At 44.0% G+C, this 26,371-nt stretch overlaps 1 protein-coding gene across 6 annotated transcripts in view; it reads right to left on the bottom strand.

The window, feature by feature from the left end:
• Positions 1-4,449: 4,449 nt before the first annotated feature.
• The window catches only part of LARGE2 (LARGE xylosyl- and glucuronyltransferase 2), a 46,690-nt gene continuing 24,768 nt past the window's right edge, over positions 4,450-26,371 (bottom strand). For 5 of the 6 annotated variants that reach the window (XM_033928445.1, XM_033928449.1, XM_033928448.1 and 2 more), the window contains exons 4-15: positions 23,461-23,543; positions 22,803-22,926; positions 19,165-19,336; positions 18,522-18,626; positions 16,941-17,053; positions 14,781-14,906; positions 14,430-14,585; positions 13,046-13,212; positions 11,645-11,923; positions 9,646-9,792; positions 8,254-8,449; positions 4,450-5,764 (exon numbers count right to left, since the gene is read on the bottom strand). In XM_033928445.1, the coding sequence (XP_033784336.1) occupies positions 5,567-5,764; positions 8,254-8,449; positions 9,646-9,792; positions 11,645-11,923; positions 13,046-13,212; positions 14,430-14,585; positions 14,781-14,906; positions 16,941-17,053; positions 18,522-18,626; positions 19,165-19,336; positions 22,803-22,926; positions 23,461-23,543 (1,866 nt within the window). In that variant the 3' untranslated portion in view covers positions 4,450-5,566. The remainder of the gene's footprint in view (positions 5,765-8,253; positions 8,450-9,645; positions 9,793-11,644; positions 11,924-13,045; positions 13,213-14,429; positions 14,586-14,780; positions 14,907-16,940; positions 17,054-18,521; positions 18,627-19,164; positions 19,337-22,802; positions 22,927-23,460; positions 23,544-26,371) is intronic. The other variant, XM_033928450.1, reaches the window with a different exon arrangement.

Below are 26,371 nucleotides of genomic sequence, written 5' to 3'. Positions count from 1 at the left end.
ACGCCGAAACAGGGATCCTTGTTGGGACCACCCTTTCTAATAAAGACTTTATCATTGGTTGAAAGGGCACCTCCCTTGCCTTTTTTGTTAGACTGATTCTTAATGAGAACGAGCTGTGAGACATCGGTGCAATTTCCCCTGATGCAGCCAGGATTGCTGGTGAAACAAGATTCTGGTTGGAAGATTATAAACGACTTATGCTGATAATTTGCGCTGCAAGTGTGAACTTTGTTTGGGAAAAACACCGAGAAGCGTGGTGATGTCAGCATTGATCTTCAGGGAACGTTTGAAGAATTCAACCGACAGTTTTGCTTTTCCTTTTTTTATTATTTTTTTTAAGTGTGCACACTAGTGGGATGTTCTCTTGTGAGATGTAAAAGATATTTCACTAGTGGAGGTTTTTTTTTTTATGCCTATGATCGTATTAAGGCAGCTTGTCATAATGTTATTGAAATGTGCTGTGTGGGGTTTTTGAGGCCTTTTCTCCGCTGTTGTTGAAAATACCACAAACTCCTCAGTGTTCCCCCACATTTGGCACAGTAATTTTTAGAATAATTTTGTAATACATCTTCATTCTTACCATAAAATAAGTTATGACATCCCCCTCCCCTATCCCCAGGGTCCACAGTTACTAAACATCCCTTGACCAAGCAAGGAAGAACTTCTAGCACTGGGCAGACTGGATGGGCCATTTGGCCTTTATCTGCTGTCATGTTTCTATAATATAAAAACCAAAAACGCTCTGCTTTTTCAAATATTATTGGGAATTCATATCTCACATAACAATAATGATGGCAGCAAAATCATAAAGACAAAAAGTGGAGAAAAACAGACTTCTTAGACCTTAAAATGTCTATAGCAGTGGTTCCCAACCCTGTCCTGGAGGACTACTAAGCCAATCGGGTTTTCAGGCTAGCCCTAATGAATATGCATAGAGCAGATTTGCATGCCTGTCACTTCCATTATATGCAAATCTCTCTCATGCATATTCATGAGGGCTAGCCTGAAAACCCGATTGGCCTGGTGGTCCTCCAGGACAGGGTTGGGAACCACTGGTCTATAGGAGGACTACAGATCGCAACACCATATTACATTTTGATAATATGCACCTGACACATCTAAAAACAAGCATTCCCTTTGCTGAATTTTTAGGTATAGATGTATATGTAATACAACTGATAAATATTTGGATGAAGCTTCAGAATTGGAAATGGGATTGAAGAATCGATTGTATCCCCAGAAGATAATGAAAAAGGCCGAGAAGAGAGCATTGTATAATCCATGATGTGAATTATTGAAGTATAATCCATGTAAAAGTACATCAGAGACTATTTCTTGCATACTAAAACAAACTCAGAATACAGGATCGATAGTGAAAATTTTTGAAAAAAAACATCTCCCACTATTAAAGACTCTACCTTGTTTTGAAGCTAAACATTTTATTTTTATGTTCTGTAGAAACAAGAATTCATATGACATTTTACGTCACACTTTTTAAAGAAAATTTTAATCAAGAAAATCTATCCACATTGGGCCGTCATTGTTCAAATTGCAATAATATGGTTGGTGCTACGAGTTTTAATTATTTGATTTCAGGTTAAAAAAAATAAAAAATTGCTCATTAAAAGATAACACAAATTGTCAATCGAGAAATGTGTACATTTGAATGTGGTGAAAAACACAACTATTCACAATGGACTAAGTCCTCTACGTCCACAGGCAAAATAGGAAATAGGACTTAATAACCTAATCATAAGAGAATGCTCCTAAGCTCAGATGCCTGCACTGATTATTCAAAGTTTTTAAATCAGCTATTGCAGGAACATGGTATCTTTCATCGAGCTGCGAGCTATGTTTGTAAACTTTTTTAAAGTGCTGTATAACGTGCAACTTATTAAAATAACAACAAAGTAGGAGCTGAATAATCGGCACTTATCTTTTGTTTCTGCTCTTATGCCGTTACTGTTCCTCGTTGCTCCTTGCAGCTGTTAACCCTACGGGTTCCGTTTCACCCGCTTATCGGCTTCTTCAGGGGTCTTCAAAATAAACTTTGGCTGAGGTAAAACATCTCCTGGTCCTAGGACTTGAGCTAGCTTCTTTACAAGGTTTCCTCTCCTGCTTGGGTTGATTTAGTAGCTCTTCTATATATAAGTTCATGTAAACCTTTTTTTTTTTTTTCCTTCTCTTCCTATATTTTAAGTTCTTGTAAACCGTGCCGAGCTCCACATCCGTGGAGATGATGCAGTATATAAACTTAAAGTTTAGTTTAGTTTAGTTTAGTTTAGGTCCTAGGACCAGGAGACGTTTACCTCAGCCAAAGTTTATTTTGAAGACCCCTGAAGAAGCCGATAAGCGGGTGAAACTGAGCCCGTAGGGTTAACAGCTGCAAGGAGCAACGAGGAGCAGTAACGGCATAAGAGCAGAAACAAAAGATAAGTGCCGATGATTCAGCTCCTACTTTGTTGTTATTTTAATAAGTTGCACGTTATACAGCACTTTAAAAAAGTTTACAAACATAGCTCGCAGCTCGATGAAAGATACCATGTTCCTGCAATAGCTGATTTAAAAACCTTGAATAATCAATGCAGGCATCTGAGAGCTTAGGAGCATTCTCTTATGATTAATTAGGTTATTAAGTCCTATTACATTTTAATGTGCCTATGTAGTCTGTGTTACATGGGTCAGATCAAGAACTTTTAACTACTAGACTGACCACGCACAAAAGTTGTTTAAGAACAACAAAAAAAGACAACAGCTCCAATAGTAGCTCATTGCATTGAGAATAACAACAGTTTTGAGACGCTGAAATGTTGGGTTATTGATAAAGTTTTTGAATCTTTGAAATGAGGGGCTATAAGAAGCAAAAAAAAACAAAAAACCTTGTTTGTAGGAGACTCCTTGAAAATTACTACTTTTTAAGAACAAATATTAAACTTTGCTTCGGCAAGATATGCGTGGTATCACTGGGATACAAAAACCTGAAAAGGTCAGTTCCTGCTACCAAAATTCTCATTTACCACTATGAATTGGAAGAGAAAAGTAGTAATTTTCAAGGAGTTTCCTACAAACGAGGTCTTTTTTTGCTAATTGAAGTATAGGGTTGCTTCCTTTGTATATAGTTAGACCCACTAAGAGACCAAGATAATCTACAGAGCGTGGGATATAAGAAGAGCACTGCACCAAAGAGAACGACGATGGATGGTCAAATGAGGTATGATATGGCTTTCCCCTGACGCAGCCCTGTTGGGGAGCATTGAAGGGACGCGCTCCAGCCGAAAAGGTTACGGACTTTGAAGAAGATTCAGATAAGTGAATACTTTTGATATTTTGGGGAACCCATTTCTTCACATGTTTTTTGTACTGCAGTTGGTCACGAAGCTTAACTATTCACTTTAGTAGCTATCACAATTAAGAAGTTTTATTGTTGTGGAATTCACAGTAATGATCACACGAAAAAAAGACTGCGTTTGGACTGCATGTTTACTATACTGTATATGTGCAAGTAGAGATTTTTTTTTTTCACAGACCCATAATGATATAGGCTCCAACAGGCATTTTAAGGTCTAAGAGCTATATTGAGGTCTGTTTTTGTCCATTTTCTGGCTTTCTGGTTTTGCTGTCGTTGAATGTCATGTGAGATATGAATTCCCAACAATAGAGCGTTTTTTGTATTATCGATATTAAGTAACGTCTGTATTGTACAGCATTTAGTGTATTCTATGTTTCTATAACCATAATGCTCTATGACCTCACAATGCAGGTGTAAAGATCCTTAGCCAATAGGGAGGGGAGGAGATTGTGGATGCTGCAGATGGGCCATTTGGCTTTTATCTGCCATCATGCTTCTATGATAAAATTCTATGACATCATAATGCAGGTGTAAAGAGCCTTAGCCAATAGGAAGAGGAGATGCAAATGTTAAGAGCATTAGCCAATAGGGAGAGGAAGAGATAGTGGATGCTGTGGATGGGCCATTTGGCCTTTATCTGCTGTCATGTTTCTAACCACAGACTTCTTTTTATCACTGGACAAAAGTTTCTACGAAACATTTATACCAACAATGAAAAAAATTCACTTTACTAGAGGGGTTTTCAAGTAATAAAGTTTTATTACAGGAATAAAACTGATGCTATTATAGGGCTCCTTTTCCAATGCATTTTTAATGACTGCATTGGCTGGGATAATCCTTATACCCTTATGGCCTGCCACACAGAGCTTCAGTCAGTTTGATGTTTATGTATATAGAAATCTATACTGTATATAAAACTGGGGGAAAAAGTGTGGAGGTTGGGAGGGAAGGGAATGAGGGCAATAGGCTTTACTTTTAGCCTTTCGAAAGAATCCACGGCTCGTCCCCTGGCTTTCACGTCAATAAAACGTCACAGCTGGAAATCACTCCTAGTGTCCAGTGTTTCATTAAAGCAAACAGAACAGAAGGACGAGGCAACATCGAAATGTCAGTGTTCATTTTCTCTTAAATGTAATTTACAAAATGAATCATTAAAAACCACAAAACAAAAATCAGCATTTTCATCTGTCATACATCTAAAAATATTGTTTTAAATAATTTAAATTAAGAGTGCCGGGGGGGAGGAGGTTCCAAAGAAGGCAATTTTAATATACAATCCAGTGTATAATCATGGAAGAAAGATCCACCGAGTAGTTTTGCTCCTGTTAAAATATGGTATGTTACCGGGCAATTACAATGATTGTACAACGGAGTCTTTAGGCAAATGTGCCACCAATTGTCTCACTTATGCTTGTTTCATGTTATTGAAATTCATTTTCTTGCAGTATCTTAAAAGCCCCTATTTCTTCTGGGCAAGCCCAAGCCACAGCATGTGGTAGAGAAAAAGTTCTAAAGCTCTGCTCTCGGGGTGCTCTACATTAGTGGTCCCCAACCCTGTCCTGGAGGACCACTAGGCCAGTCGGGTTTTCGGGATAGTCCTAATGAATATGCGTGGGGCAGATCTGCACGCCTATCATCTTCATTATATGCAAATCTCTTTCGTGTATATTCATTAGGGCTCTCCTGAAAACCCGACTGGCTGCATTATGCCACCTCCAGAACCCTGCTAGTCATAGAAAAACCAAGCCAAGAAAGGGACGAGTGGTGAAAAAAAATCTCCATCTCCCTGTAAGGTGGGGGTGGAGTGTGCAGGATCAGAACGTCTCCTATAATCTCTCTCCTAGTCTTAGACCCTCCGTCCCCTCCTTGATTTTTTTTATTTTTTAATCGTTATTTAATTTTGGAATTAAAGGGACATGGCTTAATTTCTGACAAACGCATTGAACAAGATTAAAAGAGGAGGACACTCAACCCAAAGGTGGTGCATGTCTGGAAAGCATCTGCCTTTGGAACAGACAGACAGATGCCCATGTTCTCCTGCAGACTCGTGCACACAGAAAAACGCTCCTGTACCACTTTCAATGCCTCCAGCTACCTAGTCTGCATGAGAAGCTGAAACCATTCTTATGTAAGTCATCACCACCATTTCTTCAGAACAGAGATATTGATTTGGGGTGAATGTAGCTCCACCCCCACCCCCTATAACTAAACACCTGCTCACAGGCTTCTCTCTGCAGTGAGATATTTCAGGGCCGCAGAACCGTACCGACGTGACAAGTCCTGGTGGAACTCCTCCTTGAGAGTCTTTAAGCAGGAGCGGTAATTAGCACTGGAGCGGAACTTGGATATATCAAAGCTCGGTGCATGAGGCAAGTGGATCATGAAAGCATTTGGCAGGACAACCAGCTCATATTCCTAAAGGGTGCAAGGAAACACAATAGGACATGAATCAGTAATACAGGCATCTTCAAAGAAAACAGATCAGAGTCTTGGGCACCAGCAGCTCCAAAGCCACTGCCTTTCTCTTCTAAGCTCCAAGATGTAGCTCTTCAAACCCCAGAATACATGGCAGAAATTTGAAGAGCGAATGCAGCTGCCAGAGGAAGGTTTGTCAAATATTGCAGAATCTGCATCACATGCCATATAAGGTAAGACTTGAAGACTTAGAGGCTCATTTTCAAAACACTTAGCCACACAAAGTACCATAAAAACTTATGGTACTTTGCATGTCTAAGTGCTTTGAAAATGAGCCCCTTACTGCAGATATATATACAGTACTCCCCCGATATTCACGGGGGTTCCATTCCAGGAACCTCCGCGAATCTTGATAAACCGCAAATACAGTTTTTCATGGGGGAGATTGGAGAAGAGAGAGCAGCAAATCACTCGCTGTATGCTTCGACCGCCTCTTCCTGCACTAAAGTCAGGCCTTACCAATCAGGAGCTGCGTGTCAAAGGTTGTGGTAAGAGCGGATAGCGTAGCTGGTTTTAAGGAAGGTTTGGACAAGTTCCTGGAGGAAAAGTCCATAGTCTTGCCTTGGATCGGTAGCATGGAATGTTGCTATTCTTTGAGATTCTGCCTGGAATCTTGATACTCTTTGGGGTTCTAGAATCTTTTGTTAGTCTTTGGGATTCTGGAATGTTGCTACTCTTTAGGGTTCCAGAATCTTGCTATTCTTTGAGATTCTGCCTGGAATCTTGATACTCTTTGGGGTTCTGGAATCTTTTGTTAGTCTTTGGGATTCCGGAATGTTGCTACTCTTTAGGGCTCCAGAATCTTGCTATTCTTTGAGATTCTGCCTGGAATCTTGATACTCTTTGGGGTTCTGGAATCTTTTGTTAGTCTTTGGGATTCTGGAATGTTGCTACTCTTTAGGGTTCCGGAATCTTGCAATTCTTTGAGATTCTGCCTGGAATCTTGATACTCTTTGGGGTTCTGGAATCTTTTGTTAGTCTTTGGGATTCTGGAATGTTGCTACTCTTTAGGGTTCCGGAATCTTGCAATTCTTTGAGATTCTGCCTGGAATCTTGATACTCTTTGGGGTTCTGGAATCTTTTGTTAGTCTTTGGGATTCTGGAATGTTGCTACTCTTTAGGGTTCCAGAATCTTGCTATTCTTTGAGATTCTGCCTGGAATCTTGATACTCTTTGGGGTTCTGGAATCTTTTGTTAGTCTTTGGGATTCTGGAATGTTGCTACTCTTTAGGGTTCCGGAATCTTGCAATTCTTTGAGATTCTGCCTGGAATCTTGATACTCTTTGGGGTTCTGGAATATTTTGTTAGTCTTTGGGATTCTGGAATGTTGCTACTCTTTAGGGTTCTGGAATCTTGCAATTCTTTGAGATTCTGCCTGGAATCTTGATACTCTTTGGGGTTCTGGAATCTTTTGTTAGTCTTTGGGATTCTGGAATGTTGCTACTCTTTAGGGTTCCGGAATCTTGCAATTCTTTGAGATTCTGCCTGGAATCTTGATACTCTTTGGGGTTCTGGAATCTTTTGTTAGTCTTTGGGATTCTGGAATGTTGCTACTCTTTAGGGTTCCGGAATCTTGCAATTCTTTGAGATTCTGCCTGGAATCTTGATACTCTTTGGGGTTCTGAAATCTTTTGTTAGTCTTTGGGATTCTGGAATGTTGCTACTCTTTAGGGTTCCAGAATCTTGCTATTCTTTGAGATTCTGCCTGGAATCTTGATACTCTTTGGGGTTCTGGAATCTTTTGTTAGTCTTTGGGATTCTGGAATGTTGCTACTCTTTAGGGTTCCGGAATCTTGCAATTCTTTGAGATTCTGCCTGGAATCTTGATACTCTTTGGGGTTCTGGAATATTTTGTTAGTCTTTGGGATTCTGGAATGTTGCTACTTTTTAGGGTTCCGGAATCTTGCAATTCTTTGAGATTCTGCCTGGAATCTTGATACTCTTTGGGGTTCTGGAATCTTTTGTTAGTCTTTGGGATTCTGGAATGTTGCTACTCCTTGAGTTTTGGCCAGGTACTAGGAACCTGGATTGGCCATCGTGAGAATGGGCTACTGGACTTGAAAGATCTTTGGTCTGACTCAGTAAGGCTATTCTTATGTTCTTAGGTAAGGTAGGTGGTAAAGCCATGTAATGTCTCATAAAGACATCATATCCTGCCTGACGCTTCCTTATGACAACTGCCATTCTTCTTCTTCAGGCACAGCCTGGGCTTTGAATTTGGAGAGGGTGCTGTACCTGCCTAAAACCCCATAACCAGTCTAGGCAGACCCAGATAAAGACTGAGACTATCCTGTGCTCTGTAGCCCATAATTACCAGTGCAGATTTTTTCCTTTTTCAACCCACCTTAACCTTCCCTCACGTCCTCTCTCCTACCACTCCCTATGTCCTATGACCTCCTGCCTTCCTCCTGTCTTGCCATTTCCATCACCTGTGCATCAAGCTCCATAATGTGAGATACTTTATTCCAGCCAAAGCCCAGAAACCTCTGGTCATACTCAGGACAGTCCTGCTTCACTACAATATAAGGTTCAAAGTCTGCCTCCCATTCCACTTTATAAGGTGTGGTCGCTGTCCGCCATTTGGCATAGTTTGTTGGGGCATGGCCCTTCGTCCAAACATGGTACCTTAAAAAAAAAAGAATAAGAAAACTTCGAGAAGTCTGTGAAAGATATCAAGTTGGAAAGTCTTTGCCCTTTTCTCTGCCCTTCCTCTCCCCCCCCCTGTTGCACACGAGCCTTTCCTCCCCCTGGACCTCTTTAACTCTTCGCCGGCTCATTCAGCATCTCCAACCTGCTGCCCGTGTCGACTTCAGGAGAGCCAAGGCCAGCGCAAGCAGCGGGCTGAAGACGCTGCGCACACTGGCGAAGCGTCAAAGAGGTATGGGGGTGAGGAGAGGTGTCGGAGCCCCCACCAAGACTAGGCCACCGTCTTTACATTTCACCAGTCTACTGCATGCTTTACCTGAAAAAAAAAAAAGCTAAAAACTTTGGAGCAGGCTTGCTGAGAGATAGAATGGCCTAGTTCCCCTTCAACATCACAACAAAGAAATGTGACAGAGACAGAGCTAAACAGTAACATAAAGGAGATAAGATAGACCCCACTCCTCACCCCTATTCCATCCCAAACAAATACATAAGCCAAAAACACCTTCCCAGGCCCCTTCACATACGCCATCCCCAACTCCTTCCCATCTCCAGAAGAGAGAACGCGCACAACGAAATCCAGCTAAGCTAAGAGAACTGGAGAATGTGGTCAGTAGAGGGACGATGCAAACAAGAAACCATAGCTCCCGGCGTTATCCCCTATTTGCAGACCAGTACCTGAATAACTGCCCAAATAAAGGGAGAAGGCTCTTTAAGCTGTCCTGCCTTTATCCGGGTTCTCATCCCATTCGCAGGATGAATGAATAAGTTCCTGGCTCTGCCCCAGTGGCGTAATAAGAATGCGCCCCCTTCCCTTTCTAACTTCTCTGGCATGATCAGCATACCCTCGTTGGCGTCGGCTCACCCTTTGACGTCACGTCCTAGGCGCGGGTCCCAGAAGTGACATCAGAGAGAGCACCGATGCGGGCAGCAAACCTCGCACCGGGGAAGGTAAGGGGCGAGTGCGTGGCAAGGAGAGGAGCGGGGGGGGAAGGGGAATGGAGGAGAAGAAGGGGTGCTGTGCCCAGGGCAAACCGCACCCCCTTAAGCCACTGTTCTGCTCTAATTCTACCTCTGGACTGTCCCAGCGTCACAGTCGTCTGTGCTAATCTCCAGACAGCCAGCAGGATGTAACTGAGAGGAGTCGTCCTACCTGGTCCCTTCTCTGCATTTCTTACCTGAATGTGTAGAGTGTTCCCATGTCCAGCATGGTGAGGAGCTCAGCTTTGGATTTGGGGAAAGTAAGACGATATCGCAGGGTCTCAAAGGCTGGGACTATAAGAGCTTTCTTCGTAGAGGCCATATCCTGTTGGAGGATGGATTTCCTAAGATTTGGGGGGAGAAGATTCAGTAGTCTACAAATCCTTTTCTTCCTCGAGAGAGCCCCGGGATCTGAGACATACGCACCTGAAGGACTACAGTCCTAAACTGAGTCATAGGGTTTTCCAAGAACACAAAAATCCAGCAGACACTCTCTCTAATGAAGCAGAAAAGAGACCGCTCAGCCTAGCTAAGACATGGGCAACTCCGGTCCTCGAGAGCCGGAATCCAATCGGGTTTTCAGGATTTCCCCAATGAATATGCATGAGATCTATTTGCATGCACTGCTTTCCATGCATATTCATTGGGGAAAACCTGATTAGATTCCGGCCCTTGAGGACCGGAGTTGCCCATGTCTGGCCTAGCTGTTCTTAATCCATTCCTGTGTCATAGCGACACCCACTCACCCAGCCTCCCCCTATTAACCCACAGATCTTCCCATATTAACTCCTTCACTACCACCTTATGTCATCCCAATGTGGACAAATAGTCCTGCTTCATCCCTACAAAGGCACATAGTAAGAGCATGCACAGCCCAAAAAAGTTCAGTTCATCTTTATTTAAAATACTTTTTACAATTTTTTTAATGGCACAGATGTACAATCTGCCCCATTAAAAAAAGAAAAAAGCCTCCCCCCTGCACTGATGGCCCTTCCCCAACGACCCCCCCAAACCATCACTGCGACCCCCCCCCCACAGCAATGAAAATGGCAGGAGGAATGCCTACTCCCTCCTGCCTGGCCAAATCTGCCCTGCCATGCCCCCACCTGTTCCTGGACACCCCATGCCACCAACCCCTCCCTAAACCAATCCCCTCCCCCAAAATAGGCATGAGGGATGTCCACTCCCTCCTGCCACAGGAAAACACCCCCCCTCCTCCCCAGCACCTTTTTGAAAAGTTGGAAGCAGGAAGCCAACTCCAGGTTTCTGCTTCAGGCCTGCCATTCCAAAATAGTGGGCCATCCCCTCCCCGGTGCATCATGTGATGCATGGGGAGGGGCCAAAGGCCCTGATTGGTTCAGACGCCTATGGCCCCTCCCAAGGGGTATGGGGATGGGTATCCGGTGGCAAGAGGGAGTGAACAACCCTCCTGCCATTTTTTGGGGTTCGGTGGGATGAACAGGACAGTGGCTCGGGGGTGCCTGGTGCAGGGGGGGAATGGCGCAGGGGTATTTAACCAGGCAGGAGGGAGTAGGCATCCCTCCTGCCATTTTCGCTGACGTGGTGGGGTGGGGGGGGATCATGGTGTTTATTTGTGGTACTATTTTAAAAATTGGAGAAAAAAAATCCCAGACAGACCTATTTACCGACAGGTCTACTACACCAGTCGGCTATTTTGGGTTGGTAAGAGCAATCGCGATTTTGTGTGGGATTTTAGGGCATCGATCGGTGGGCTAGTTGGCATGGGATTTTAATATTAATGGGGTAATTTGCATGGCTGGATCAGAGAATGAGCGATCAGTCGGAGAAACACACGGCCAGCTTTTGTGCATCGGGTCGGGAAATTCGATCGATCGCAAAACCTGCCAAACCGGTTTAGCGTCGATCGTTAGATGATCGATAAGTTTTGTGCATCCCCTACTTAATTATTCCCTATATGCACACCAGTGTTAAAAGACATTCACATTGCCCCTGATCCATCCACCCTGTTCGGGAATTCCTGTAGCTGAACTCACAACCACATCAACTGCAGCTTTTCTCATGCCTTGCTTTAGTAATGATGACCTCCAAGATTACTTTCCAATTGAGCTGACAGAAATGGTACTGTATGCTGGCTCCCTTTCTCTTAGGGGTGGCCCTGCACCCTTCACTGCAAACTATCTGGATCTAGCAACAGTGCAGAAAAGAAGAACACACCTGAGGTAGTGATAGAGACCATACATAGGCAAGAAGTCAATGTCCATCAGGAAGACATACGGCGTGAGAGCGTTCTTCAGAGCTACGTTTCGCAGCAGGTTCACAGGGTAGAACTGCCCCTCACGGTACACGATGTGATACCCGATATTTGTACGGTTCTTCAGAAGCTCCGAGGCCTGTGCATAATACAGGAATTGCTGGGCCTCCGCATCCGACATGTACAGTGCCAGACTCATGGGCCCCTCCCAGTGTTTACAGATCATTTCCAACATCTGTAACCTGCAAGAGCAGAGAAACCAGCCTTAGAGCCTTCTGCCATGATCCTTCCAGTCAGCCGCAGGGACTGAGCTGTCATCTCCCACTCAGCTGATCTTCTAACCACCTAAAGGGAGAGAATCCACTCCACTTCCACTGGTTTCCCAACTAGAGAATGACACAGTAACAGAATTCATCACCATTCCCGTCCCCACAGGAAACGATCCCATGTCATTCTTTAGTGTCTATCTCAACCTCAGTCCTTCTACTCCAGCATTCTTCAATGCAAGGCTTGAGGGTCAGTGGCTCTGTCCATTCATACTTTGATTCTTATGTGAGCCAAGTATAGGACAGTCAAGCCATTGTGACATCACTGATGAGGTTGGCTCTTAGGCATTGGTGGAATGAGGCATTATGACATCACAATATGTGCTCTGGATACCAGAGACTGTCATTCCTTCAATGCAAGGCTTGAGGGTCAATGGCTGAGCCCGTCCATACTCTGATTCTTCCCTCTCTCCTTAAAGAATGACATAGTTATCCGCGGGAACGGAAACGGTGATGAATTTTGTCACCGTGTCATTCTCTATTCCCAACTACCCGCAGAGGAAGGCACCACCCCAAGATTCTGGTCATTTAAAGCTCCAGCACTCTGCAACAAAATGTTTAAAACTTTTGAGACTAGATCTTTCTAATGCTTCTCACACAGCTCTGCCCATGCTACTGTAGTAGTGTGACTCCCTCCCCAACACAGACATACTTATACTAACTGAGGCAACTCTCTCTTGCCCTGTGCACCCCTTCTACTTCAGTAATTAAAAGCCCACTCACTCAGCTCTTCAACGCCTGCTGTTCTAATTCCGAGACCCTCCACACAGCTCTGCTAATGTGTCTTAAGTCTTGTCCTGCAATGCCCTATTTTATTCTAGTACTGAGATGCCTATATGCTCTGTCAATGCACTCCAGTCCTCGGTACCAGCCCTTCTTTTCAGAGTGAGACCCCCATTCACAGGTCTACCAGTACACCTGAGTCCAGGATCATAACATGCCTTGCTATTGCTCTCCTGTGAAATGCTAAACTGTCACCTCCTGCCCTTCCGTGACTGCCTCTTTAATGTCTGAATCCTGAGGGTACTTGGGACAGACCTGTCCATGGACAGCTGGGCTACAAGTGTGACATCGGCCTCTTCTGTGCTGGGGATTAATGACTTTTGTGGCAAAAAGGACAGATGGACCCGGTGCACCATTATCCGCTCTCTCCGAAAGTCATAGCACTGATCGTCTTCATCCAGCTCCTCCAGGGCCTTCTGTAGCTGAGAGACAACAGAACACATAAGCAGAGCGAAACAGGAGGAAGTGCAGCTATCTGCACACAGACACGCGCCTGTCTGCTACTCTCAAAAGACAAAGAGCTAGATCTTTATAAACCGGCGCCTAGGTTGACAGGCCTAAAGCTGCCTATTTGCATCTTTGTAAAACTCTAGCAGAAACTGCGAGCAAAATACACCGTTGACGATATCACCCTAATTTTATATAGGGCACTCAAAATTGCAAGTGCCCATTTACGTGTGCAATTTAATTGACAAATCAGCCATAATTGGGCACATTAATTTAAATTTACGCGGACATCGTTAGGCGCTGGGATCTGAAAAGGGGGCAGGGCCACGGGTGGATCAGGGGCGTTCCTGGAATCTGTGTATAGTGTTACAGAATGAGAGAGATCCACGCCTAATTTAGGTGCAGGAATTTACGCCAGGTCGCCCCCCCCCCCCCCCACAACCGGGCGTGGATCCTGGCGCCAAACTCTGAGCGCTATTTAGAGAAAATGAACATCAGCAGCCAAATTTGGGCTCCATTGACAGAAGTTAGTCCTGTGTCACCAATTGCAGATTGTCGCCACCACGTATTGGATCCCAGTATCATCCGTAGGTCAAAAACCTCCCTCGGCGCTGCTTTTGTGCTTAATGCGCTCAAAACAAAATCACGTTCAATTTATAAATTATAGAAATACTGAAACAGAAAAAAAAAAAAAAAAAAAAAAGGCAGAGAAAGACCATATCCTTCCAGTCAGCCGCAGGGACTGAGCTATCATCTCCCATTCAGCTGATCTTCTAACCACCTGATGGGCCGCCGCGGGAGCGGACCGCTGGGCGCGATGGACCTCTGGTCTGACCCAGTGGAGTCAACTTCTTATGTTCTTATGTTCACCCAAAGGGTAAGCGCGACGCCCAAATAGAAAATTAGATTAGATAGTAGATGGTGTGGATAGGCAGACTAGAGAAGCCATATGGCCTTTATCTGCCTTCATTTTTCTCCCTTTCATTTTAAATTATTTCAAATATAAATTGTGAATTAACCCAAAACACAGGGAACCAAAAGAGCCCTTAAACTCGACGCCTCTCTTTTCTGCGAGTCTGCTCCAGAACCAAACACACAGGGTCATTTTATAAGGAGGTATTATATGACTTTACAAAATGTCTCCCGCGATTGACAGGCCCGTTAATTCGGAGACTCGCAGCGCCTCTCTCACCTTTTCACTTTGTGGCCTGGGCTGGCTTGGACATCCAAACAGCTCCCGGCGCAGTAAGTTGCCATCGTACTCCAAGAAGGTCAGATATAGGTTACGGAAAAGTTCCACGTGCTTGTTTTTCACGCGCAGCTTCTTTGGAGAGTTCCAGTGGATCACCTGAGAAGAGATGAATCTAGAGAGGGGATCCATGTCCTGTGCTACGTCTTAACCGAAATAAACAAGAGGATGCAGCGAAGCAGAATGGGGTGCGGGGAAGGAAGAGGGAACAGAGAAGAACGAAAGAGCAGAGGTACTGCAAGGCAGGAATGAGGTGCATCGCTAGAGCTTGTAGGCGGGGCTGTTATTCCTCACCTTGAGGTCCAACACCTCGCTGTAACACTGCTCGGAAAGTGTATGGTCTGAGAGCTGTACGTTCCAATAGCACGGGAGCTGGAAGACCAGCGTTGGCGTCTGTTTGATCACCGCATTGAAGATATCCTACGGGGGGGGAGGGGGGGCGGAGGGAAATAAACTGCACTTGTAACATAACAACTTTATTCTTCTATACCGCCACAATCAGACGATTTCTAGGCGTTTTACACCGAAGAGAGCTGGACAATCAGCGAAATACAAAATACAAATAGCAAAATATTTCTTAAGAATAGTCAGAGTAAAATTCTTGTAATTAGTATAGCTTCTCTTTAGGAAGTGAATCTATCAAACAATGCAGTCTTGATTTCTTTCCGAAATACGCCATAGGTCAACCTGGCTCCATTGATGTAATTACCTAACAACGAGGAGGAAACCTGACTGAGTTAAAGTTTCAGTCCCCCAACTTTGGAATTCCTTACCCATCTATCTCAGGGAAGAGTCTAAATTAGATATAAAGGTTGCCTTAAAAGTTTTCTCTTTAAGGACGCTTTTGATATTTAAGATTAGAGCAAAGCCAATACTCTTATAATACCTCTTTCAATCAATGATACATCTTAGTACTATTTTACTTGGCCCCACCCTTCGTTCAAACCTCAGTGTCTCTCTTTGCTATAAATATTGTAGTTCATCCCTTTTACCTTAGGTCTTTGAATTAGTCTATTTACGTCTTTGAGTTGGTCTATCTATGCTCTATATGAGTCTATTGTATGTTTATAATCGTGTCTCCCATGTTTATTAACGTACAATGCTTAGAAAAGCTGATAATCAAATTTTAAATAAAACTTGATCTCACACTGACCAGGATAAAGTTTTAAGAGAAAGATCGGCATAGCAGAAAATGGCCCTCAGGCTTTGAGAGCAGGTTTAGCAGAACTTTCTCTCCCTCTCTCCCCCTCCCCTCCCTTGGTTCCCTCTCCCTCCCTCATCTCTTCCAATCCAACTATGATAAACTTCTGCTAAAACCCCAATACTTCCTTCCTCGTTGCTTGTAATTCCGACAAAATTTTGTAAATCCGTGTTCAGACTGGATCCTAATTTAATTGATGTGAACTGCCTAGAACTCTTTGGGTATGGCGGTATATAAGAACTTAATACTAATAATAATAATAGCTATGTACAACTCTTTGCACCTTTTGATAAGCGTTTAATCAAAATGTAAACAAACTATGAACTCCCACTCGTGAATTCAATACTCCGAGTATGACTAGCAACAGTGCAATGACACGGGGACAAATTTGTCCCCCTCCCCCACAGGAACTCAATTTCCCTGTCTCCGCAAGTTTTGTCGCTATCTCTGCCCCTGCCCCATTCCTGTAAGCTTTGCCTAAACCGCACAAGCCCCGAATACTTATGATTTTAAAGCTTTTGAGGTTTGCGCAGATGAGGATGGAGCTCGCAGGAATGGGGCGGGGGACAAGGACAGCGGGGACGGGGGAAATTGAGTTCCTGTGGGGGACAGGGGAGAATTTGTCCCCGTGTCATTCTCTCTGCGTAGGCTCTCACTTCTCGGTGTACGCGTGACACGGAAAAGCATTAATGTGACACATGCTTGCTCTCTGGACATGTCCCAATCACTTCATAGAAACATAGATGATGACGGCAGAAAAGGGCCATAGCCCATCAAGTCTGCCCACTCTAATGACCCACCCCCCTTGATTTTACCCCCCTAGAGATCCCACATGTGTATCCCATTTCCTTTTAAAATCTGGCACGCTGCTGGCCTCAATCAGCTGAAGTGGAAGTTCATTCCAATGATCGACCACCCTTTCGGTGAAGAAAAACTTCCTGGTGTCGCCATGAAATTTCCCACCCCTGATTTTCAGCGGGTGCCCTCTTGTGGCCGAGGGACCTTTAAGAAAGAAGATATCATCTTCCACCTCGATGCGGCCCGTGATATATTTAAACGTTTCAATCATGTCTCCTCTCTAATTGAAACGTTTAAATATATCACGGGCCGCATCGAGGTAGAAGATGATATCTTCTTTCTTAAAGGTCCCTCGGCCACAAGAGGGTACCCGCTGAAAATCAGGGGTGGGAAATTTCTAGCCAGCTAGGTAATGGATGGTGTCGCCTTTCACTTTATAATGAGTTACCGTGTACCTGGTCAGCTAAGGATGTGGCGAACATGCTCATTAGTTCACGCTCAGCTGTCAGGCGCCACATTTGCTCCCAGCCAATATTACGTAACTTCTCCAACCGCAACAGGATCACTCCTAGGGAAGAAAAGCGCAAAGGAACAGAGAAAGACTCTTCCCTTCCTTTAATAACACAAATCACTCAGCACAGAAGTCTCAGGTGCCCTTCACATTCCAAATAATGCAGAAGGAGGAAAAGGATGAGGGCATGGACCTCGACCACTCTGTGGTGACAGGAAGAGGGCCGTCGTTATATAGAAAGAAATGCGGGATTATATGAGCTTTATGTACCCCTCTTGTCACTCACTGTCCAGCAATAGGTTACACAAAGATAGGGTAATTAGCAGGGCTGTGGATCAGTAGATAAATGTTCCGACTCCGACTCCTCAGTTTTTTGTACTTCAGACTCCGACTCCGACTCCAGGTACCCGAAATTTCCTCCGACTCTGACTCCACAGCACTGGTTAATTTTCAGATCGTTAAAATGGAATGTCAAGTTGAGAGAAATGAGCATTTTCGACACCACCTTCTTTTTGCTTTTAATCAAGGTTCTAAGGCCGCAGAAGCTGCTCGCAACATTTGTGCTGTGTATATAGTGGGTGCTATAGCTGAAAGAATCGCTCATGATTGGTATGCCAAGTTCAAAAATGGAGTCGGTAGATAAATGTTCCGACTCCGACTCCTCGGTTTTCTGTACTTCTGACTCCGTCTCTGACTCCAGGTACCCGAAATTTCCTCCGACTCCAGCTCCTCGACTCCAACTCCACAGCCCTGGTAATTAGATCCATCACAATTGGAGAATTTCCTGATTGACAAGGTTTCACTGAAAGTTTCAGATACTAATGTAGTTGTTGAAGAAGGTTAAGGACAGAATGGATTTGGCCATTTTGCATGTTAAGGATGATTGTATATTGCTTCCTATATAATTTTTTTCTTTTTGTACTGAGCGGCCCTTGTTAATGTGGGCTTGGCACAAGTCTTAATTTGAATTTTAAGTTGTTTTTTTGAATGGTTTCTTTTTGGCTTTTCTTGATTTTTGTTATTGATGTAACAAATATAAATAAAATATAAATAAACAGAGATAGGGTTACCAGGATTTCCCTGGAAGGCTTTTCAAAACCCGGCACTTTGTCCGGGTTTTGAAAAGCTGTTGAGATCGGGGCCAGAGCTGGAGTGCATCTGTGCGGGGGGGGGGAGGGGCTGGGGGGTGGAACAGGGTGGGCTCAGGGGCAAAATGGGGAGGGGCCACACATCTTTTACACAAAGAGGCAGATCAAAGTTAAGAAGGGAAAATATATAACCCAGCATGCAGTATGAGCATAGACAAGAGAGATGTATCCCAGTATGTGCCGCGAGAAAGGAGGAAGAATTGCTCTATCCCAGAATGCACTGTGAAAATGGAGGAGTACAAGCTCTATCCCAGCATGCAGTGTTAACAGTGGAGGAGGAAGAGCCACTTCTTAGCATGGACTGAATCAGAAATGAAAGAGCTCCACCCCTGGAATGGACCGAGATGGTGAAAACAGGTGCCGATTTATTTTATTACCAGTGTTAAACCCACGTCCAAGGGCAGGCCATGGCTTGTGGTTTTTCCAGAGGTTTCCCAGGTACCAGTCACTTTGGTTCTCCACCAACCCGATGGCCTGTAAATCTGTGAGGAAAGAATTAAAACTGTTCAGTACTCAAAATGCAAATAATAACCTCTCCAAGGCCACCGGGTCTACCCAGAAAGTTAGACTAATTGGGAGTATGACACATCTTGGGTCCCTGGTTATGTCAGTGTAGATGAGACAGTATGAGGGGCGTATAAGTCTGAGGTTGGAGGTTTTGGGCAGGACGTCCACAAACCTGGGAGAAAAAAATGTCAATTTTCAAAGCTGCCAGACGTCCATATTTTATCTTTGAAATTGATCTCGGTATAAGTTTTGGTCCTTAGGACGTCTTGTCTTTTTTGGCCATTTTCCAAAAATAAAAACGTCCCCATGAAAAAACGCACAAAAGCAAGTTTTGTAGACATACCCAATTACCTTGTCTGATCATGGCAGAGGAATTCCCATCAGCTGAGCCGATGTCGGGGATTCCTGCCGGCTCAGCTGATGGGGATTCCCGCTGTCAGGATCAGCTGGCAAGTGTGTGTGTGGGGGGGGGAGCCAGAGCTTTAATGGTTCTGGGCTCATTCCTTTACTCACCTGAAAATTTACTGAAAATGGCCCAGAGCTCAGCAATGTCTGTGGCAAATGTGATGTCTGTGTCCAGGACGATGACCTTGGAAAGGTCAGACGGCAGTGCTTTGGTCAGCGTCAGTTTCATTAACCCATAAATGCCCGAGTAGTGTTTGTTAGGAATCCAGGATATCTCTGACTGGAAAGATAAGAAAAAGGTGATTAAAAAATGCCTTCGTTAATCACCAAGTATCTTTGGATGCAGACCTTTCATTCATAAGCACGAGGAAAATACCCAGTGCATATGAATCATAGGACAATAAAACCAACCTCCAAATGCTGTGCATCCAATCACATCCCACCCTGCATCCTCAATTATACCAATGCCCCCAAAACCCTCTGCACCCAGGCACGCCAGTCTCTGCATTCCAAAACAGCACCACACGCTCAGTTACATCGATCCATCATACACTGTAGGGCTGGTGCTTAAAGGTTCATGATAAAACCGTCAATCTACTGCGACATTAGCACAAAAAAAAATGGATGCAACCTGCTCAAACTAATGAACATGCAAATTATTATCATTATTTTTTAATTATGCATTTATATACCGCCTATAAGGTTATCTAAGCGGTTTACAATCATTTTCCCTATCTGCCCCAGTGGACTCGTAACAGAAGGCAACAAAAAATAATTTTTGCGGAATCATCTGGATTGTGACCAGCTGCTGCATCATCATCATCGCTATTCTTCATCATGTGCCACAGAAGCAAGTCCTTCTTGTGGAGGTACAGGGACAGGTGGTTCATAGACAACCCCGCGAAAGACAAAGGCGCGCGCCGACAACTGAGCGCAAGACGGAGGCGCGCACCGAAGAAAATTACAGTTTTTAGGGGATCCGACGGGGGGTTTTGTTGGGGAGCCCCCCCAGTTTACTTAATAGAGATCGCGCCGGCGTTATGGGGGGGTTGTAACCGTCCACATTTTACTGTAAACTTAACTTTTTCCCTAAAAACAGGGAAAAAGTGAAGTTTTCAGTAAAATGTGGGGGGTTACAACCCCCCAAACCCCCCACAACGCCCCCACAACGCGGCGCGATCTCTATTAAGTAAAGTGGGGGGACCACGCCCCCCCCGTCAGAGCCCAAAAAACTTTAATTTTCGGCGGCGCGCACCCCCACACTGCGCTCAATTGTCTGGGCGCGCCTTTGTCCCGGTGCGCTTCTGACCTAACACTGGAACAGGCAGTAAGTCATCATGAGGAACTGGCCTAATAGCAGAATCCAGAATAGGGTACATAATTGTGCTTAGTTCTAACTGAGAATCTACTTGTGTTCACAAGGCAAAAGTAGCAATCTTTCTATTTCAATTCTTTATTGATTTTCAAGTAATAACAGTGCAATACATTGAATCTGAAAAGAAACAAATCAAGAAAAGCATTTTTAACATACATATATTTCATAAACAATCATTTTTCTCCCCTTCCCTTAATTAATCAGAAACAGAAGAATATATATACTTTCAATAAACTAGTTATAACAAATAATAGTGCTTTCTCCCCCCCCCCCCCCCACCACCCTGGATGTGTAAGGAAATCAACCAAAAAATAAAGGGATATGACAATGGGCCCCACACCAAGTTAAATGCATTACAGTTCCCCCAAGATTTCAGCATTCATTCTTTCATATTTGTAACTGGAGCATACATTCGCCCACCAGAAAGTAAAATTAAATCTATCGTATCTCTTCCAATTGCGTGTTATCATCTGTAGGGCTATTCCCGCCAAAATTAAGAAAAGCTGGCTTTTATAACGATTCAAAGGGGACTTAACGTGTAATAATGTACCACGGATTATAACTTCATAGGTCAACGGAATTGATGACCCAAATACAACATTAATTTGACCCCCATATCGACTTCCAAAAATTAAGTGTCAAAGGACAATAGAATAACAGATGTACAAAGGTAGCAGTCTTTAATATGGTCTCGGGTTCCCTCCATATCATTAGGATTGCAAATGGCATCACTGCCTTTTGTCGACTGAGCCAGTCGCGAAGTCCGTTGGAACAACTGGTACAGATGATATGTGGAGCCCAAGACATATCCTGGTCACCCAGTGGACAGCCAAAGTACAATTTGCATACCTTCTTCAGATCTATAGTAATTGGGCGACGTGCTTTCGTCGTGAATGAACCACTGACGTAACAGGAACTATCTGGATGATTAATACAATGTCTTGGCATGATAAAGACTGATATTAATCACCATAAATAATGTCCGTAGCATAAGAAAACAAAGACAACTGTTGTTAACCCTCCTTAAACATTTATCCTATAAATGCATGATATATCACCCAATTAACATTTATAATCATATATAATGAGCCTCATTACAAAAATATGGCATGCTAGTGAAAAACTAAACACAGATTTGAAATCAGCATGAAAAATACTACAAAACCCAGCCGACATTAACTCTGATGAAAATGATGAGTTGACGTGTGTGAAGAGGACGCATGTGGGCCCGCGTCCACCGCACTACGTCTAGGGGAGCCGCCATCGACCCCAAGACTTGGAGGAAATCCTGCGTCCGAGGACACCGGGACGCCATAAGCAGGCGAATCTGAGATTGCATTTTGCTTACCCAGGCCTCTGGAAGGAAGACCTTCCCCAAGGAGGTATCGGAAAGAACCCCAAGGTACTCCAGATGCTGAGACAGGCCAACCGACTCTTGGAAAGGTTGACCACCCATCCCAGTGACCGTAGAAACTCCACCACTCGAGCTGTGACCCGGGTGCTCTCCTGAAACAACTTTGTAAGGACTATACCAGTCTACAAGGCGCTACAGAATCCAAGTTTACAAAGATAAGAACCAAACCATTAACAAAGCCTTGATTGCTTTGTTGTTCAAGGTAGAATGACTACTGCATAAAAAATAAAAATAAAATTACTTGCCATTAATTTTCAAGGACCAATCACATCAACGAATGATGCTTGTCTGGGCGGTTATATTCTTACATACATAGATGCTCATAACATTGACAAGACTCTTGCATATGCAACCTTCATGTCATCTATTCTAGTGTATTCTTATGAAGGAAAAAAAAAGTACAATTCTGGAATCTCTCGTAGCACACCACTGATGAAACGTGGAAAGGAAGTCATGGAATCAGCCTCATCCACGCATGAGGCCATTTAATGATCAGTGATTATCTGGGGAAACCCTTGACATTTGGACAAAGAGTTTTAAGGTAATACAAACAAGGCAACACAGGTTGTCCCTACTAGTTTCCCAGGTATAAACAGAGAAGCTCAGAATTGTGGCATCACTCAACTCTTTATGGGAGACAGATATATAGCCCTGGTCCACTCAGTGAAATGAGATCCAAACCCAAAGCAAACTAGGAGCCCTATGTAGTCAACAACTTAGTACGATGGCACCTAGGAAACCCCCGTTCTACACACCTGAAGATCTCTCCTCTGATGCAGACGAGATGACGTAGAGACACAAGTAGCCTGGTTAAGCATTCACCTAGCACGATCTAAAGTCCCCCGTCATAGCTCAGCGGCACTCCCTATAGTGCAAACGTTACCCGTGCTGGTGAGCAGAGAGCTCCTGTTGCTTTTTCATACCAAGGCAGGTCTACGGAAGCTGTGGATTTCTTACCTTTAATTCGTCTGCATTGTAGAAGCTTACATAGACAGAGGGAACCATCCAGGACTGAAAGAGAGTTTTGAGGATGTGATGCGCCACTGCATCTGTAATCAAGTGAAGGTGAAGGGGATTCTTTCTGTGGAACATAAAAAACCGATAGTGTGCTAGAGAGGGTCAGCCACAGGAGCCCCGAAGAAAGGGGCAAAAGAGAAAGGAGGGAGACATCAAATTAATAATAGCTTTATTTATATCCTGCTATACCTTACAGTTCAGAGCGGTTTGCATCAAGAATAAACTGGCGAGAGTACATCAACGCTTAGCGAGAAAATACACCAACGTAGATAATCAATCGGTAAAAATTTAAACAGATTTATGAAATAAGTGAGTCTTCAATGATCTTCTAAATGTTTGCCATGAAAATGAATTCAGAAGTAATTCACTTAAAGTTTTGCTCCAGATACCTGCCTGAAAAGATAACGTTTTGTCAAGGTATCTTTCAAAACTAACATCCTTTAGGAGCTGGAAATGAAAACAAGGTAGTAATTCTAGGTGCAAAGCGAATTCTGTCTGAGAGAACAAAATGTTTCCCCGAGGTAAGTAGGTGAAATGCCAAAAAGCATTTTACAACATAGACAACCAAATTTGAAAACCTCTGCTCTGCCTCTGTTACCTGTGGAAGAGGATGGACTTCACAAGGGTGACCACGTCTCGGCTGCTGTCGTGCCCCGCGCACACAATCGCTACGTGGATAAGCTGCAGGGGCAGAAAGGAAGAACTGCAGTTTGTCTTCAACTCTTGTCTTCTATTGCATTTTAGATTCAAACAATTTTTATTGATGCAAAATATCATCAAATACAACATCAAAGCACATTAATAATACATCAACTATTATAATATAATATACATAATAAAAGACAAATTCCAATTTCAATAAACCCCCACTATATCTATATGTGTTTGAACCTTTACCATCCCTCTCCACACCCACCCCTTCCCACCCTATAGTACTCTCTACCCAATGATACTCTCTTCATTTAACTAAATAAACGCCCAATTAAGAGATCCAACTTAAAATCGCACTACGGCCCTTAGGATGTAAATCTTGCAAATATGAACCCCAGATTTGTATAAATAACATCTTTCGCTTTCTTATAATTCCAGCATCTCTAGCTTTCCAAATGGCCAACTGATGCGTTTTATTTGCTGTCTTATTGCGATCATGGGTCTCAGGTCAAAAGCGCGCCGGGACAAAGGCGCGAGCAGACAACTGAGCGCAGTGCGGAGGCGCGCGCCGAAGAAAAAGACTGTTTTTAGGGGCTACGATGGGGGTGTGGGGGGGAAACCCCCCCCCCACTTTACTTAATACAGATCATGCCGCGTTGTGGGGGCGTTGTGGGGGGTTTGGGGGGTTGTAACCCCCACATTTTACTGAAAACTTAACTTTTTCCCTGTTTTTAGGGAAAAAGTTACGTTTTCACTAAAATGTGGGGTGTTCCCTCTAAGCTGAGCAGGTGTCCTCCAGCTGCATTGCTACCACTAGGGGGTGGAATATTTTCAGTCGCTAAGGACAGGTATGTTCCCTGGAGTCCTGCAGAACTTGCCTGTCCCTCACAATTGAAAAATGTGACAGTAAAACAGCACCCTCTATTGGTGAGACTGTGGGTGGAGGACTCCTGCTCAGCTTAGAGGGAACAGTCCCCCCACAACGCCACCGCAATATGTATTAAGTAAAGTGGGGGGGGGGCTCCCCAACAAAATCCCCCGTCGCAGCCCCTAAAAACAGTCTTTTTCTTCGGCGCGCGCCTCCGTCTTGCGCTCAGTTGTCGGCGCGCGCCTTTGTCTTCCGCGTTACTGTCTATGAACCGCGATCATGCCTTATCGGCGGGGGTGTCTATATTCGTTCATTCCGCTCCCAGCGAACAGAGGAATAGCCTCATAGAGCAGCAAACTGGGAACCAGCGGAGCTTGGTTCAGATTCAGCTGCGGCCTCCATAGGTTCTTGAGCAAGTCCGTTAACCCTCTACTGCAGTGCCTCTCAAACTTTTTTTTTTTTGAGCTCAGGCACACTAAACGGAGCAAATGTTTTTTTCGTGGCGCATTATAATTGAAATTGCAAAGCCAACAAAAAAATTAAATTTGAGAGTTATTTCATTAAAAGTTCTTTAAGCTACATATGGATAATTGTTAACAATGGTGGAACTAAAGTAATAATAATAATAATAATAATAATTTTATTCTTGTATACCGCCATACCCGTAAAGTTCTAGGCGGTTTACATCCATTAAATTAAGGTCCGTGATAGCACACGGATTTACAAAATTTTGATAAAGATACAGGCAATGAAAGTGGGGGGGGGGGAACTTTTTTGAAGGGATTAGGTCGGGTTAAACGGTGATACAGGAGGAGGGTTGTAAGATATGATATAGCGAGAGAGAGATGAAATCGGGAGGGGGGGGAAGGGACAGCCGAAGGGGCGGGGTAGAGAGGGAAAGGGGAGAAAAAAGGGGGCAAGGGGGATTAAAAGGTCTGTTCACGGAAAAGATGCGTTTTGAGAAGTTTTCTGAAGCTAAGGTAAGAGGGGGCCTCGAGTATCATTTGGGCAAGCCAAGGGTTCAGCTTGGCTGCCTGGTAAGCAAAGGTTTTGTCGAGAAATCTTTTGAAATGACATAATTTTAGGGATGGGAAGACAAACAGCTGTATTCTGCGGGATTGGAATTGCTAAATGCGATGGGTGTGCTTGTTTTTGAGTGCAAATTAACTCAGAATGCGGATCAACAGTCGATGAGCAAAACACACGTTTCATCATCCACCATCGTTCTCTTTTTTTACAATTTAATTTCTGGCACAGCTGAAAATCCAAGTTCGCAAAGCTAATAAGATCCAAATGGTAGAGCCTTGATTGCTTTGGTGCTCAGGTTAGAATAACTACCGCATAAAAAATAAAATTACACTACTCCCCCGATATTCCGTTCCAGGAACCTCCGTGAGGATTGAAAAACCACAAATATGTTTTTTCGCATGGGGAGGCAGGAGAGGGCAGCTGGAGTGCCGGCGAGTGAAGGAAATCACTTGCGGTATGCTCCGACCGCCTCTTTCTGTACTTAAAGTCGGGCTTAACCAATCAGGAACTGCTTTGACACGCAGCTTCTGATTGGTAAAGCCCGACTTTAGTACAGGAAGAGGCGGTCGGAGAATACCGCAAATGACCGGGTCCGCAAACCACGAATTCACGGAGGAACATTAATTTTCAAGGACCAATCATGTCGGAGAATGATGCTGGTCTGAATGGTCTGAACGGTCGGTCTGATGCTGGTCTGAACGGCGCTCATAGCATTGACAGACTCCTGCGTATGCGATGTGCATGTCATCTATTCCAGTGTATACTTATGAAGGGAATTTGTAAAAATAAAGTAAAATTCTAGAATCTCTTATGGCACATTTGGAATCTCTTCAGGGCGCACCACTGTGCCGTGGCACACAGTTTGAGAGACACTGCTGTACTGCCTCGGGTACAAACAACCAAAAACAGCATGAGCTGAAGCCATATAAATAAGGCCGAGATCAAATCCAGCAGAGCCTGG

Source organism: Geotrypetes seraphini, chromosome 19, assembly GCF_902459505.1.
Source record: "Geotrypetes seraphini chromosome 19, aGeoSer1.1, whole genome shotgun sequence".
In the NCBI taxonomy this organism is placed as follows: domain Eukaryota; kingdom Metazoa; phylum Chordata; class Amphibia; order Gymnophiona; family Dermophiidae; genus Geotrypetes; species Geotrypetes seraphini.
The sequence above is the reverse complement of the archived record's forward strand: the minus strand, read 5'-3'. Positions and strand labels throughout refer to the sequence as shown.